Source organism: Sinohyriopsis cumingii, chromosome 8 (genome assembly GCF_028554795.1).
Source record: "Sinohyriopsis cumingii isolate HCF-2022 chromosome 8, ASM2855479v2, whole genome shotgun sequence".
NCBI classification, from domain to species: domain Eukaryota; kingdom Metazoa; phylum Mollusca; class Bivalvia; order Unionida; family Unionidae; genus Sinohyriopsis; species Sinohyriopsis cumingii.
This window is the reverse complement of record NC_142968.1, coordinates 43756976-43774671: the sequence shown is the minus strand read 5'-3', so window position 1 is coordinate 43774671 and position 17696 is coordinate 43756976. Positions and strand designations below refer to the sequence as shown.

The window sequence follows — 17696 nt, the reverse complement described above, 5'->3', positions numbered from 1 at the left end:
TTTATAATCAATTAAACAAAACTGGAAAATATGGTGGCTTGCTAAGTCAGTTGACAAAGTGGACAAACTTTACTTCAGTTGGTGAAATATTAAAAAATTTGTGTTTCGAGTTATAGACTAAAAAATTACTGGATATTTGCTCAGTGATTTATTTGGTGCTTTGGAGTTACTGAAGACTGAATAATGAGATGGAATAATTTTGTTATATTAGATAAATTTGTGAACTGACAAGTCATGAGGTCCTTCAGTCAAACACTTTAATAAAAAGAGGTTGTTGCTAAGTTTGTAAAGAGTAAAAATAGGATTAATTGATATGATCTCCTGACAGATGACTTCAGAGCATACAAGGTCACCAGTTGTAATGTTCATCCTTGAGCAGTCTGAATATGCTTTGTCTTTTATGCATGATGATCCGATTGAATTGGTGGTGATATCGAAATGAGTACTTTGAATCATGTAGAGCTTTCATAGTTGTGTCTGTATATTTATGCATTTAAAATAACTTGAGGAGCTTTAAGTAAAATATGTTGACAACTTAAAAATGTAAAAGTATTTTTTTCTTACTGCATTTGTATGTTAAAATATGAATGAGTTTTTCTGATTAATAGTGTGCGACCTTGGGAGTGCAGTATTAATCTGAAGAAAAAAACAAGTTCATATTTTCCCAGTAACCTTTTTATTATGTACTCAGTTTGTTTTTCTACCTAAGGATTAATAATTTTAAAAAATGCACAACAAGAAAGAAAGTAATCAAATTAATCACCATTCCATAGTAAATACACAATCATATGTTCATTAATACACAATAACATTATTATTGTGCACAGTGACATTTGAACTTTGTCATACATTTGACATTAGTTTCAGAAAGGTTTGTCATTTTAGTCTACTTAAAACTGAAATTTATAGTCATTTTGAATGAATGCACATTGCAACAACTTTTCCATTTGGTCTGGAATGGGTGGATTTTGTGTTTTTTCTGTTGATTCTACTCAGTTCTGCTTTTCTGCTTGTGATGGACTGGACTTATTATCTTTGTCAATTGCATCTAAAGAACATGTGATTTGAGCAGGGAGGGACCTGCCTAGAATTAGCTGCATGTGTGTTTCTGTTCCAACATTGATTGTTTGTACTCATAATGTAGGAAACATATGAACTCTTGCAGTTGAAATTATCAAAGAGACACATTGTAATATCTCATTCATTTCATTTTGAGTGCAGTAAATAGAATATGATTGCAGTCAGAAGAGTAGTAGAAATTACAGTACAATTGTATGGTGTGTAATCAAGTATTTTAACCCATGACATAGCTCGTGTAGTTCAGATTTACAGAACTAAGATGGTACATTTTTTGAAGAAATTCAGGATGCAAGAGTGTAATTGTATTTTTTGCCATTCTTTTTACCAGATAAAGAAGACATGTTTATGCCTTGTCTCTTGCATGCTCTTTCTAGTGGCTGAAGCTATATAATGACCTGTATGGCTTCTATTGCTAGTCAAAGTCAGAATCATTGTATTAAAAAAGTTAACATGAAAAATTGCAAAGCAGCTGGTACGTGACAGTTCATTCAGTCAGCAGAAATGAGAATTCTTCGTCTTGGTTTATCTGAGGTCATTATTGACTTTTAAAGTGGTATGTTTCTGATAGATGGAATAGCCTTGGCCTCAATATCTTTTTATGCTAATTTTATAGACACCAGGGAGAACATGTCATACTCTGAACCATTCCATTTACAAAAGGTTTCAAATTTTTTACTAAATGACTATTCAAATGATCAGAATGGTATATTCAATTCTGCATCTCTCATGTATGTTGTGGGCATCATGTTCACTCGTTTGCTTGTTTGTTTCATTTGTGACTCAGTAAACTTGTCCACATCATTCACTTTTAGTAGGCAAAACAGCTTTTTTAAATAATCCACAAATAAATCTATATAACTAAAAGCTAAAGTATAATCTACATAAGCGTACATTGTTCAGTTCACAATCAGAATAGTTCCTAATGCATGATACTATTTTTAGGCATGTGTTGTGCAATTCAAAGCTGTTCAGTATGGAAAAATACTGCATCATTCTGACAATATAAAGTTAATGGGGGAAAAAATGAGCATATAATAAAAAGTAATCCTTTTCTTATTTAATATATCAAATATACACACACTCATACATACTTTGCAAGCGAAACACTTATAGTCCTGTCTGTCTCATTGTCTGCATGTCTACAAAATACTGTAGAATTATTAATCTTTATTTAACATTCAACATTAGCCAAAAATCTTAGACATCAGTTTGCTCAACAAACAACAAACAGACCCAGCTATGAGCTCATGATTGTCAAAAATGAATGACCAATGATATTTCATTGTTGTGATTTTCATTTTAATTCTTGTCACTGTAGGGATAAGGGTCAAAGGGTCAAATGACTCTTAATTTTTAAATCTGTTCAGCATTTTGTGAAAATGTCACTGTTGGAGTTTCACTCATTTTTTTCAGTGTGCACATGTAGTCAACCTAAAAGCCAGTGATCTGCTAATTACACTTCATCAGGGTATTATTCATTAAAAGGAATGATTACTAGGGAAAGTATAAGTCTTGGTCAATACTGATTTTTAAATTTAAAAAATTGCATCAGATTGATGCATTGAATTTTCTTATTGGTTAATTGGCCTAAAATATGCTTAAATAGCAGATTATGACTGTATCGTAAATAATGACCATGTGATGTTATGTAATGATTGTTTATCTCAGTGTATATAGTTTTTGTTGGGAAGGTGGTGCTTCACAAACCAGCTGCAAATGGCCAAATTTTACTGCAGGCATTTAAACATGCTTCTTTATAAATGGTGTACAGACATCCAGAATTGCTTTATGTGTTTAACTTGATCAGATACGTACAGTAGTCTGCATGCTTTGTACTCTCTAGGCAAAGTTTTACTTTTTTCCAGCTCAGTGACGCTTACACACCTTTGATAAGATACATCGAGCCAACCTCAGGACCTCCAGGTAAGCTAAACATGAAACATACACCCAAGACACTTATTGGAGCTATGGCAACTGGATGTCTGTCAGACATTCTGTGTTACTGCAGATTATCAATGTGTCAGTAAAAGAAATGATGCTAGAAACTATTTTAAAAATTGAGATAAGAAGTCACATTTCTTGATTGATTTTCAAGGAATATACTAAGATGTATGTTTTGACACTAGTTTGACAGTCGAAGTTACATGTATGTGTGTGTATACATGTGTATAATTAGGATTTTTAATGTAGCTTTAACAATTTTTTAGTCATATCGCTACAATATCTGCAGTGTGGCAATTTATAATGATGTTTGACACAGGGGCATCATGCTGCAGACATGTAGCATGATATCCCACCCAGTAACTTTATCCTGACACCAGACCAACCAGTCCTAACACTAACCTCTTAATGATGAGCGCCAAACAAGGCAGCTGTTAGTACCATTTTTGTAAGTGTTTGGTTTGACTTGGCCGGGGTTTGAACCCACAACATCTCACATCCAAGGCAGACTCTCTAATCACTAGGCCACCAGAGCAGTAAAGTTCCATGTAATACAATCAAATTGAAACCCCTGTTTTAGTTTATATTCATCATTAATATCTCTTGCAGTAAATTTTTAGGAATGATAGTGTATGTGATATATTACAACTAAAGAAGTGGATATTTTATTTCACTTTGCATGTAGAATACATTGGTTTTTGGGATTTTAAAGTTCTCAATCATTCCAGTTAAACTGAGGTACTAGTTATTGAACAACATGTAATATACTTTGTATGGAAATATGACTGGTTTTAAGTTGCACTATTGAGAGGGTGGCTGTAGAAAAGAGAAATACACTAGAACTCATTTATGACTCAGAATGTTCTGAATAAAAATTGAGGTGATTGTTAGGGGCCCCGAGTGGCCGAGTGTTCTAAAGCGCTGTCCGTTACGGATCACTGCCATCTCACCTTTGTCTGCGTGGGTTCGAGTCTCGGATTCAGCCACTGTGGATATGTGAGAAAGCTTGCCAGTAGCTTCTCGTGGGTCTGTGGTTCTTTCCTGGGTTTTCCTGGGTTCTTCCTCCACCATTAATACTGACCGCCATGTATAGCCTATCGTGTGCTGAAAAATGGCGTTAAACCCTACAACAACAACAACAACAAAAAAGGTGATTGTTTTTCATGTAAATAGAAATGATACTCATTTTATTCAGCTTTTACTGCAGTGTGATAGATTTATTCCATTGTTTTTTTCAGGAACTATCCTGAAGATTTATGGACAAATCTTTACAGATAGATTTGGTAGCAATGTTGACCGGAGCACAAATGGAAGAGAAGAAAAAATTCTTCGGTAAGAATCAGACTAGGTCATATTTCTTAATTGCTGTCAAGTTACTTGAAAACATGTTCAGACTTTATATTTATTTTCTATGGCTTGAAATGAAATAGAAATTAATAGTTCTGTCGAAGCAACACCTGTTTACCTTGTACTTGTTACCTTACTTTTTTTGGCAAACTGATTATAGACTAAATATACATTACACCATGTCATGTTTTTTTTGTGAATAATAATAATAAAAAAGTTTTTGCCTGGATAATATAAGTAAAATTGTATTTTGACGAAAAGTTTGTGAATTTTCATTATTTGATTGCTTGATTCATTCAAAACCTAATCTCAGGGATGACAAAAGATATAATGGTTTGTTTAATAGAAATAGCAATTTTATGATTCATATTCCCCTGTGCATGTATGATTCATTGATACAAAATAATTATCATGCATTGATGATAATGTATAGAAAGTAATCTCTGCATCAAGTATTTTCCATGAAACAAAACTTTGGATGTGTTACAGAGGCAACCATTTTGAACTTTCTGAATAAAAGTGAAACTGATCGTTGGATGAACTTGTGTGATGAAATATGATATCACTGTGTATATGAGAGAAAAAATTATTCAAAAGCTACATTCAACTAAGAATATATTTCTTTGCTTGAATATCTGTAATTGATGTGTTATTGAGTCGATACATGCTCAGGAAACAGATTGAATAGTGCATTTTGCTTAACAGTACAACAATTTTTGTGCTGTTTGTATTGTTTTCTCCCAAATGGTGAAATCAATCCACCTTATGCAGCTAAGTATGTTCTTGCTTAGCAGAAAAGGCTGTGGTTGTTCTGATGTATAAACTTCATGGATGATATTTGCATTCCTAAATAGATATAGGATCCATTAAAAATCCTGTTTTAGAACATTGCCATAGAATTCCAATCTTTGATAAACTTTAGACTTTATTTTTGGTGCTATGCCATGCTTCATCAGCTAAGTATCCTCAGGTTAACAGAATATTAGTGTCAAAGAATATGAGCTATGTAAGTAATTGGAAGACTTAATCGTAATTAATTGGATGCATTGTAGACAGATATAACAAGAACTGTCATCTTTTGTTGTTTCAGTGGTGTATGATCTTTTTGCATTAAAAAGATATTCATTTTACTAAAAATAGAAACCATTAAAGAACTACAAATACTGCTGAATAGAATTTGACCACATTGAACCCCTGTATAGTTAGTGTAAATGATGTGGATCTGTTGTTGTTATTTAAAATAGAAAAACCTTTAAAGTTTCCCAACACAATTTGACTTAATTTGACACAGTTCTGATATAAAACCCATTGAGGTTGATACAAATAATTCTGATGCATTAGCAGATAAAGCTGACTTCATTAAATACAGAAAATTGTTCACACTTCTTCTCAAAAACTGCTGAACTGTCTCTAATAAAATATTTAAGAAAGTATCTTGACTTGATTTCATTTGAAATTTTTAGAAATGATGATGCTCTTAAATACAAGTACGGTTACTGTTATTAAAAATAGAATTTAAAATAAAATCTTCTGAACAACTTGCAAACAGAAGTTGACCCCATTTCATAGAAAACATACTGCTACAAGGCATTTCATTATTGTACAAATGATGTTTATCTGTCATCCATTATAGCTGACAGAATAGAAATAACAGAAAGCATTGTACCAAACCAGATTTCTTGGGCATCTGCCCACCCATTCGGCTTTTATGTAACTATCATCCTGGGAAGCAATCTTAGGCTCTCTTGGACCTCTTGTTGGATGGTTACTTGGTGTTTGTTTTGTTCTTCCTATTTTCAGCAACAACATTTTCTAACTTTACATATTACCACTTTGCCTTCTGTCAGTTATGGTATTCCTGGAAAGCAAGAAGTGAATTTAATGCAGAATAGCTAAATTAGAAGAGCTGTGTAATTATGGTTTGGTGGTAATATCTACTAATAGTACAAAATAATTGTTCTTCTTGATTTTTTTCAATATCTAATGTTTATATTTTGGATTATTGCAATTATTTATTCCTGCACTAATTTCATGCACATGAATTTTGCACTTAGAGTCTATGCTGGACCACAGTTGTGTAACCTGAGAGTCAGTGATGAAGAAGATACTGACACCTTGTAAGTACCATGCTCTGTAAGTACCATATATACCAACATAAAGTCAGGTCCATCTGCAGACGCTGCCTATGATTGTTTGTTCTATTCGTTAAACTTCACAAGCTGCATAGACCCATGTCTGTTGATGCATTAGGTGTTGTTAGATTTGGCTGCATGAAGTTGGCAGTTGGACACAGAATTTGTGTAGTATATACGTATATTTGATGTCGGTCTATATTGCCCCAACATAAGTATTACCATATTTGTTTTTCAGATTTTGCACAGTTTCAACTAAATAAGACTTTGAATTATGACATTTTTCATTGCCTTAAAGATATCTGTTCTCAGTAATTCTATATTGCAATATCAAGTTCTATTTATTTTTAATTTTCTGGTTATTTTGTTAGATATGGAATACAGTTGAAAGGCAGAAATGGTTTTATGTTGAATTCCTGGTAATTGATTTTGCTTAGTAGAACATCAGTCCCTTCATGGGACTCTTGCTTATTTGTATTATTTAATTTGCTAGGTATGGAATACAGTTGACTGGCAATTGGGGATACATGAAGTGCAAAATGAGAGGAACATCTGTTGGTGAGTTTTGATTTAAACTTAATGGAGATTTTTACTGTGTAAAATACAAAGCTGATGCTGTATGTACATTCAGTATTTAATTTGCAGCCAGTTGTTTGACATTGTATAACTACTTAATGTAAAAAACTTCTAATCTTTTATGTGTGTTTGTAATGATCTAAATTATGTGACAAATATCTCTGTTGGACATGGAAAAAAATCTTGATTTGCTCTGAACTGACACAAGTAGGAATAACATTTTCCTCTTTGAATTCTGGATTTTACATTTATCAGAATTTTTAAATGTCTTAGAGTTGTTAGCCAGAAGTGTTTATTAAGCTTGGAGGACGGTATTTAAATCACATTGTCATTTGTTCATGTATATGCATGTGTTTTTTTAATATATTTTAAAAAAATTTAGTTTCAAGGATCTGCAAGCTTTATCACTTTTTCTCAACAGGTAATATGAATGCCAGTTTCATAATTGAGACACCCTTTGGAAGGTAATGTTTAAAAACAATTTCTATATTAAAACTTTTAAGTGTTTTTTCAGTTTAGGCAGCAGTTTTTGCTATACAAATTTGACCTTGTGGCTTAGATTTCTCCTTTAGATATGTTCCCCAGTCACACAGTCACATCACATTAGAATATTAGCATGCTACCTCATGAATCCGGCCCTATTTCAACTGACAAAGGGCAACAAGTCTTGCCCATTACCTCCCATTGGCACCACCAGGTGCGGTCAATTTTTAGATTCACCGCTGTACTGGATAACATTGTACAGTTTTTTCTCTGACAATCCAAGCCATTGATCTGTTTTAATAGACTCGCTTTCTTTTGGATTTATTGTGTGGATAGTAATCATTCTGCTGTAGGCTATATTCTTTGTTTTTACACTTTCTGCCAAAATTGAGTGATTTTGTCACATTTAGGAACTTTGCCCTTTTAAGACTATATCACACTATGCTATTGTTGACCTCTGCATGATCATTACATGTTTGTGTGACTTAGACCTTTTTTGCTTGCTCCGTTTGTAACGGTTGGTTTTAGTGTTTAACAGGCTGCATTCCTCATTTATGCTTTGTATTCCATTCTTATGTAGTTTCAGTAGAATGGTCAACTAAATACTTGAAATGCATGTGTTCAGTGCATAGTCTGTGAGTTTTGAATATGATACTGACTTATTTAGTAATGGGAATATATTTTTATTAGCGAGTTAGTAGCTTGATGGAAGTTTCCCATGACACTTATTTTGTTTATACAAAGAGACTATATATTAAGCTAGTTAGTCATATACTGATTTGCTAATCTATGCTTTGTTTTCTCTTCTTGAGTTGTTTCACAAGAAATGTTTCTGCATTTCATGCATTTAGTAAAGCAATCGTCCATTTGGCATTGAAGGAAAGGAAAGACTGAATAAGTCAAGGAAGACAATCTGTGGAATATTTGTTGGCAATACTGACTCATTAGGAAGTATTCCCCAATTTTAGGCAGGCTGGAAAACTCCTGCATGTTTGAGCATGGTCTTTGGGCCTATAAGTCCGGGCACATGGAGTTTGTATAGGATCAGTCGGATCTACCTCCTTCTACTACTGCACAGTTACTGGCCATCCAGCCATCACCAGCTGTCCAGCCTTCACCAAATGTCCAGAACGAGAGACCTTTTGAGAAGACAGCTGGGCCAACTAGTTCATTGCTTGCATTTCTGACTCATTGGGGGAGTGTTTCTCAATTTTAGTCAGTCTAGTGGGCATAAGTTTCCCCCAGCCCACCCCTGCACCATGTCCATGCATGGTCTCTGGACCTCTAAGTCAGGATGCATAGGGTTTGTACTGGATCCATTGGATTTGATGCAGGGACCTTCTTGTTGAATCAGTCCAGCCTGTTATAATTTTTGGGGATCTTAGTGACAGATCTGCCCGTTTAACTGTACTGTCGTTGACATGCCCTTTCTATGACAGAGATTTCAGTGAGAAATTTGTCCAGCCAGGCCATAGGAATGGCTGGTACTGGTGATAGCTGGCCCATCTTCTACTGTCAGTTTCCAGGCTGACCATTCACCAAGCAAACCAGTCGGCAGTCCTGGCAGTGCTGGACATCCTTATGTTCACTGCTTGTCCACAAGGGAGAGCTAGTGACGTTTTTACAGGGATGAAATTGAGTCTTCATATAACCTAGTATGTCTTTTCTGGAGTTGCGATTAGACCCAGATTGAGCCTTGAGCACAGTGAGTATGATGGAAGTCCTCCAGCTTCATCCTACTTCACATCATACTCAGATCCGACCAAAGAATGGATTGAAGTTTAGCTTTATAAGGTGTTGGCTACTTCAGAACTACCACCTACCACCTCTAAAGAATGGGTCAGTCTCTAAGAGGAGGAAGAGATGCCATCATTCTGGTTCTTACTCAGTCAGATTGACTTAAGGCAATAGACACCTTGAGTACTGATATCCTGGTACTCGACAAGAATATAACAGCCGTTCATATGGCCAATGTCTGTTTTATAAGGAAGACAAATGTGCTTCATGCCCCTCAGAGATAGTTCAGGATGGCATTGCACCATATTGTTGGATTTAGCCTTAGTGACACCTTTCAGACTTGACAGGGACACCCAGAAATAGTCATGCTTGGGAGGTGATGGCCAGGACTACCAAGGTCATTGACTAGGGCTGCTTACCTTACCATGGCCAATACTTTGACAGGTTTGGACAATTTATTTCTGATACGATGTGTCACTTGTGTGAGATTCATGTCTCTTACATGCCCTCCCTTTCCAGACATGACCCTGTTTGGGTCACCATTGCTTTGGTGCAAGAATAGAGGAAGTTTGGAAGAGGCAGCTCAGGAACTGACCCACCACCTTGCCACTCACCCCACATGGGCATTTGGAACCACACAGCCCATGCCACACTGTGAAGGGATGTTAAGCAGCCTCAGGACAGAGGATCTTCTCAGTTTCATATGCACCAGTATCGATCTCTAGGATACATTCCTGGCGGACTAAATGTCTTGGCTGACACTTGATCCAGAAGAGGTCTAGTCCTGCACACGGACAGGTCTCTCCATCAATCGGTCTACACTCTGATTTGTACACTTTGGGGCATCCAGTGATTGACCTCTTTGCAAGCAGGCGGAATCACAAGCTACCCGTCTTTGTCCCACCAGTTCCAGACCCAAAAGTTTTGGTTGTGGATGCACTGTCAATTGTTTGGGAGCAGTTGTGGGCATTTGCTTCCCCTCCCAAGGTGCTGATACCGAATGTGATCCAGAAGTTACAGGGTCAAAAGGGCAGTATGATTTAGGTGGGACAAGTCCTGGGTCATTGATCTACTCTTTTTAGCGATATGTCCAGGAAGATTCTGGCCATCCCAAATCTTCTCCATCACACCACGGTCATGAGTGGTCCTTTCCTGCCTCAACCATCCTCTTCTTCTACATGCTTGGCTTTTATCAGGACAGCCTTGTGATACAATTAAAACCTTTGATTGTGGAGACTGGTGCCATACCAACAACATTGTCCCTCTGCATGTCTCAGTCCCTCAACTGACTTTTTTTCTCTGGCTCTCTCCGAAGAAATAGTTGGCCCCCATTTCTATCAAAGGTTACCACCCCATGATATATATATTCTGGCATCATGGCAGACATAATTCTTGGCATGATGTAGACCTATCAGAGCATTTAAACTTTTTGGTCTAAATCAACCAAAATCCCTCACTCTGTTTACAAATGGAACCTATCTTGGGTTTTTAATGTTCTGATTTAAATCCATTTGAACCTCAAGCCTACACTTTGCTAAAGTCACTATCATACAAGTCATGTTTCCTAGTAGCTTTAGCTTCCATGTGCAGGTAAATGAGCTGCGACATGCCCTTTATCTGGACCCTTGACAACTCTTCAGTTATGATTGGAGGGTTTTGATGGTTCTCTTGATGACACAACCAGGCTTTGTAACCCAAAATACACTGCTCTCTGTCAGTAACCAAAGAGTCAAAACTCACTCACTCACTTTGATAGGTAGAGAACATCAGCCATGCAAGATCCTACTTAAAATGCACAGGGACAAGTCATGGCATACACAAATGCATCTTCCTTCCGGTGTGAGCCAGAACACAAGATATCACATCTCCCCTTCAAGCCCTTGCTTCATGACTGAAGTGGGTTGTTCATTCTGTGTACTCTGATGTCTCACCAGATCAATACTTGCCTCATGAAGATTACTGCTCAGAAGCCATCTCTGTGAACCTGTTGTTTGAACAACGTTTTAATCTGAGATATAGTAGAAGGTGTTGGTTGGCACACAGAATCAACCTTCTAGAGTCTTCATCTCAGAGAGGCAAACCTTGAATCTGGTACGTCTAGTGTCAGCAAGGTGGCTACCAGACCCAGCTAGATCAATCAACAAAGCCTGTGAAATTTTGTAGGTAAAATGACTTCAGTATTCATCTTCTTAACCTTATGTTAGGATCACAGGTCAAGTGACCCCAGGCTGTGTTGCTTATGTAATTAGGAGAACTGGTTATTGTTCACACAGGCAGTCTAGCTGTACCCTTGGTAGAGATCGGATGTTCAGCATCCCTATCCTCCTATTACTTGTTCTCCTAAAATAACGTGATATGGGAACATATTTGAAGGAGAAAGCAAATTTTTAAGTAAGTTATGTTTCTCAAAGAATACTTATCCGGTCATTTTACTTAAAAACCCTCCCAACCAAACTGCTATGCTAGCATCCTCACTAGTATCTCGCTCTGCTAAATACTAGCAATATTTGGTGGTACCAAGGAGAGGTCATAGGCAAGAGTTATTGCCCTTTGTGTATTGAAATAGAAAAGTATTTAGTAGGGCTGGATTCATAAGGTAGCAGGATAATATTCCTAACATGATTTGATTAGGCAAGTATTCTTGGAGAAACATAATTTACTTTAAAATTTGCTTTCTATACAAAATAAGGGGCTGAATAATTTCAAAATCAGATGGGCTAAAACAAATATTCAGAAAACAAGAGAAGGCATTTTAATACAGTGCTGACAGTATTGAGACTTTCCTTTCTCACCCATGTGACAGAAATCTACATCATTTGCTGACCTTTATTTTCTTATCTCAGTCTGTTTGTCTTAGCCAGGTTGTTTCAGTCATGGTGTCCACATGCTAGGAGCTAATTTTAAAATGAAGAAACCCTTGCTGTCTTCAGCTGTGCCTGACATAGTTGTTAGAAAATCAAACAACAGTGATTCATTCATCAGTTCACACTCTATTCCACAAGGTTTTCAAGTATCATATCATTGCATTAGTAATAGCAGCATTTGCCTTATTTCCAGTAGAGAAAATATAAATTTCCAAGAAAATCATTAATTAGATATGACTAATTTGGTTACCTTAGAACTCTTTCCAAATATTGACTGATGAATGTTAAATACATAAGATATTAATTACTTGTTGTAATTTTGATATGACATGCATTGATTAAATGTGATAATACAGTAATATTATTAAATATTATCCATACATAAGATATTAATTACTTGTTATAATTTTGATATGACATGCATTGATTAAATGTGATAATACAGTAATATTATTAAATATTATCCATACATAAGATATTAATTACTTGTTATAATTTTGATATGACATGCATTGATTAAATGTGATAATACAGTAATATTATTAAATATTATCCATACATAAGATATTAATTACTTGTTATAATTTTGATATGACATGCATTGATTAAATGTGATAATACAGTAATATTATTAAATATTATCCATACATAAGATATTAATTACTTGTTATAATTTTGATATGACATGCATTGATTAAATGTGATAATACAGTAATATTATTAAATATTTTTGTGTTTCTTCTTTAAATATGTTACTCAATCATAATACCTTAGGAGAACTACTACTACCTCACAAATCAAGCTTGTCCAGATACTACTTTTAGCTAAAGGGAGCTAAAAGTTATCTGCTAAGCTATATGACAGTTGGGCAGAGTGATATCCCCTTATTTCTAAGACTTTGCAGCACAGCCTTAGACCACTTCAGTTACTAATTATACTTGTGTTAAGAAGCACACTTTCGTCACGAGAGACCTTGCAAAAGCCAGAATTTATGTGGAAGATATACCATTACCAGTTGGAGGAGTTTTTAACTTGTAAGGAAAGCATACTCCATCTTTATTTCCAACTTTTTCACTTCCAGTCCTCAGACAAAGTTCTGCCTTTACAGTCTGCTAACACCTTGTCATCGTTACATATTTATGTACTTGCAAGGGTTGACTAAGCGACTTCACATTTAGTATGAGCTATAACTAATTTGTATGTGCCAGTCTCTAGCACTTATAAAAACTCTATATATTATGTGTAATTCCATTACGATATTGGTGAGTTTCCATTACAACACATAAGTTGTGTCTAGCCACCAACTTCAGTGTTTTTTGTTTGTACAGGTGGTCTGTGGGCCTTTTTTCCATGCAGGTAATTGCCTCATGAGGGATATTGTTGCACCTACTTTGTAATTGTCTATTATAAAAAGTAACTCAGTTCCCTCTTATTTGAAGTGTTTTTTGTGTGTAATATAGACACTTATTTCTGTATTCCTTCTGCTCTGGTTGGACAAGTGCAAAGCAGCTTTCTGTAGACGGTTTACTCAGTCGTGTCCTGCTCATGCATGTTTCTATAGGTGACAGTTAAATCATGTTTATCTGCATAGGGATTCCATCATATTTAGTCATTCACATAGGTAGCTTATGCAACTTCACAAGAAAGGTTTGAGCTACAAGATGTATATGTATGCATGTCTTTATGCCCATAAGAAACTCCTTATTTATGTATAATTCCATCATTTTTGGTACATACAGGTGAGTTTCCTTTATCATGGCATCCTTGGCCTTAGAATGAAATGCTTCAATGATTCTACCTGTACATGCCATCAACCTTCCCTACTGGTAGCATTGATATTGTCTACTATAATTTTTTCCATTGGAACTATCATTTGGTATAGCTTTGCACTTACACTGTATTCAAACATCACATGTGCAGGCCCACAGATTTTTATCTCTCCTCCTTGCAGGTGGTATTCTCATTATATTTTACCTGTAGGCTTCATTGTCATTATAGTTTACATATTTTATTAGACTGTTACCAATTTATGGGTCAACTGTTTAAGATTGAGATCAGCACTAACATTGCAGTCTGAACGACAGGTGCAGGGCTATAGATTTATGTGTGGGATTTGGATATTTAATGTAGCTTTAAAAAAATTTAAGTCATGTCACTATGATGTCTGCAGTGTGGCAGTTTATTGTGATGTCAAGCACTGGGGCATCATGCTGCAGACATGTTGCTTGATGCCCCACCCAGTCACATTATCCTGATACCAGGCCAACCAGTCCTAACACTAACCTCTTAATGCTGAGCACCAAGAAAGGCAGCTGCTAGTACCATTTTTATAAGTCTTTGGTATGACTTGGCCAGGGTTTGACCCCATGACCCTCTGCATCTGAGGCAGACCCTCTAACCACTTAGGCCTCCAGAGCGGTTGGCTACAGTTGTATACATTTTGCTCTATTTGTCTTACAGATTTAAAACTATGGGCAAAGCACAATACACACAGCTCAGGATAAAAAGATCACCAATCTGCATGTTGACCTTTCCTCAATGTGAGGATTTCTGGTGGACAAGGGAGATATATAAGCCTCTTCTCAAGCCACGAAGCTCTGGACTTGTACTGAAACAGCTCCTGCACCCAAGTCACCACCACCGGACTCAGCAGTTTTGGGAACTCCATCTACCTTGCCTCATGGGGATTGACTTGATTCCTATTGTGGAACAACAAGGGACAGAGCAAACAAACAGCCAAGTTCCTTTTTACTCAGCAGACATGTGGACAAGTTACATGGATTAAACAGTCCATTAATCCATCCCATGCTGATCATCCTAATGATATCCTCCTTACATGGGTGACCTGTTTCCATTGGAACTGGCCTATGCCATAAAATAGAGATAATGAGGGGCCAAAACAGCACTTTTACAGGCTCAATTGCTAATAACCCAGCTTCCAGTATGTTGAACCCAACTTTTACAGACATGAACGGGGACTAGTCTAACCCTAATACTACCTCACGACACTCATTTGGCATGATGCCATGAATAGTTCCTCACGCTTCAACTGTTTTGCATTCTCTCTTCACTCTGCCACAAGAAGAGATTATTTATTCAGTGACTGTCTGGAAGTCATGGTTTCTGATTTAGGCACTCTAAAAGTTGAATGAGCGGCAGACCTTGTCACTCTTTGCAGCTAAGTCTCAAGCATTAAAGGGGACCATACCCATACCTCATGCAGCCAAGATGATGTTTCTTGTTTTCCGCTGCTTTTCTACACAATCTGTTGGCATGGAAAGATTCAGTCTTCTGGAACTCCACTGAGGATGTTTTCCACCTTTGATCCCCAGAGTTTTATCTTCCTCCCACTCCACCAGCAACTCGGTCCAGAGCTCCAGCATCTGTTGATCTTACAATGGAATGGAAGAGTCTGCTTTCAGATGCATCTGCAGTCTGGGAGAGTTACAGACATTCTGACTCACCTTCATCATCAGTTTGTCAGCAGTTCTACCAGTGTCACACACCAGTCTCAACCTCAGCCCCTGGGTCTTCATTTTTATAATGAATCAAGAATTGGTGCATATCTGGACCATGCCTATGGTGGCAACATCAAGTTACCTGGACAACATCCTGAAGAAACATCAGTGAGTTAGATCTAACAAGCCATGATAACCCTTGTTACCAATTCGGACTTTTTATCAACAAGGAAGTTCAATGCATGTCAATATATTTGTCTCCCTTTGGATTTGGCATGGAAATCCAAACACCGTAGCACCTTTACATTTGAGGAATTATATCCACACATTAATTCCTTCACCTACTATGTTTGCTCATTGCAGTGGCACACCTCATAATCCTTTGTCACCTTTTTATGCACCTGTTGCAGTAATTCTTTTGTCCTAATGAAGTTTTAAAGTTTGTCCGCTGGACCATCCTCTTGCCATGTGCACACAACTGAGACACCATCTGCAGAATTATGGCAACCGAACTTGGCTCACTGTGGGTAAACATCTACCAGTACAAGATTCCAGTCTGTTCCAGTGCAAGTATGGAAGGCTGGAGAGCCCATCTGCATCCATCCTTTCAGGAAACCAGTCCCTAGGAATGACATCTTCATGTCCATAAATTCTGGAGATGATGTGAAAAACTTTCAGTGGTGACAGGAACATGGCAAGGGAGTTCTCATTCTGTCCACAATAGTGGTCACTTATTTCAAATGACAAGGAGGAACCAAGTCCCAAGACCTTTGCGTCCTGGTGTGGGACTTTCTAAAGTGGTGTTGTCAACAACAGATCCATATACAAGTTTGCCATATCCCAGGACTCCTAACATAATAGCCAGATCTTTGTCCCAGAACAATAAACTAAGATGGAATGGTCTTCTTGTCCCTTGGTTTTTATTCAGATATGTACCTGATGGGACTGCCTGTTTTTAAGCCTGTTTACAGCAGGGTGGAATATCAACTCCCAGCCTATGTATCTCCAGTCCTAGACTCAAAACCTTTGCAGTTGAAATGGCTGGATATGTACAACTTCCCTCCAACACCTCTGATACAAAACATGACACAGAAAGCAAGAGAATCAGTGTCACCATTATAACGGAATTTTATAAATCCTTTTATTTATTAATAAATACATGTACTCGGGTTTTGTTTTTTGTGTACAACAATACCTGAGGGTGATTTATATATATTCTACAAAGATTTAGAAATAGTGAGTTCGGTTCATTCTATGCTGCATGTGTGAAGTACTTTCGATGGAAGAACCAAATACTTCCAGCACAGAAACATGCATTGTGGCATCATCTGTGTATAAATGCCTCACCGTAAGACAAAATCTTTACGTTACAGAACGTCTGGTCAGTGAGCGGTCTACTTTAAGGACTTGCACATCTTCAGCTGTAGAGGTATGTGAGTTATTAATTTCATGTCTGTAAGTTATAACTATTGTACTACCACGTTTATTTTTGTATGTTTTCTATGTAGCTTCAGCTTACATAGTATCATGCAAATATTTTCTATTCTTGTTTGTGACTTTTACCAGGAGATTTATATTGGCACTATATAAGTTTTTAGTTTTAAGAAACGTTTAGTACTGTAGGATTCTTGTCAGGCACGGTTGGATTCACTTCTGAACTTGCGCCATGTTTTGTAATTATTGTGCCGATAATGTAATCTATGTAGCTCACCATTTATAACATCATTACGTTTTATCGTATATGCCCGTGTCATGCAGAGTACATGGTGTTAGATGTATTTTAAGTTGACCAGAGTGGTCGGAGTGGTCAGACTGACCATAGTGACCAGATTGATTGGAGTCATCGTGGTACAAGCTGTAGAGCTAACCATAGGAATTGACCGTAGCAGCTGTGAAGCTGAACCATAGCAGCCACAGAGCCAAGTAAAGTGTTGATGGTCGAGTAGCAGGTGATCGGGCATTACTGACTGAGATTGGTATGAACTGATTGCTTGATTGACCATCCTGGAATACTGTCGGCTTGATTGACCAATGTGACTGGTAGCCAAGTGTGCTGGTGATGGAGTGTGTAACTCCAC

The 17696-nt window shown here is 36.9% G+C and overlaps 1 protein-coding gene across 2 annotated transcripts in view; it reads left to right on the top strand.

Annotated features, from left to right (window-relative positions):
* Positions 1-17696, top strand: part of LOC149793387 (fibrocystin-L-like) — a 221327-nt gene that overhangs the window by 37828 nt on the left and 165803 nt on the right. For both annotated transcript variants that reach the window (XM_089967368.1, XM_089967369.1), the window contains exons 5-9: positions 2946-3003; positions 4260-4353; positions 6423-6485; positions 6994-7058; positions 7498-7540. In XM_089967368.1, coding sequence (XP_089823494.1) covers positions 2946-3003; positions 4260-4353; positions 6423-6485; positions 6994-7058; positions 7498-7540 — 323 coding nt within the window. The remainder of the gene's footprint in view (positions 1-2945; positions 3004-4259; positions 4354-6422; positions 6486-6993; positions 7059-7497; positions 7541-17696) is intronic.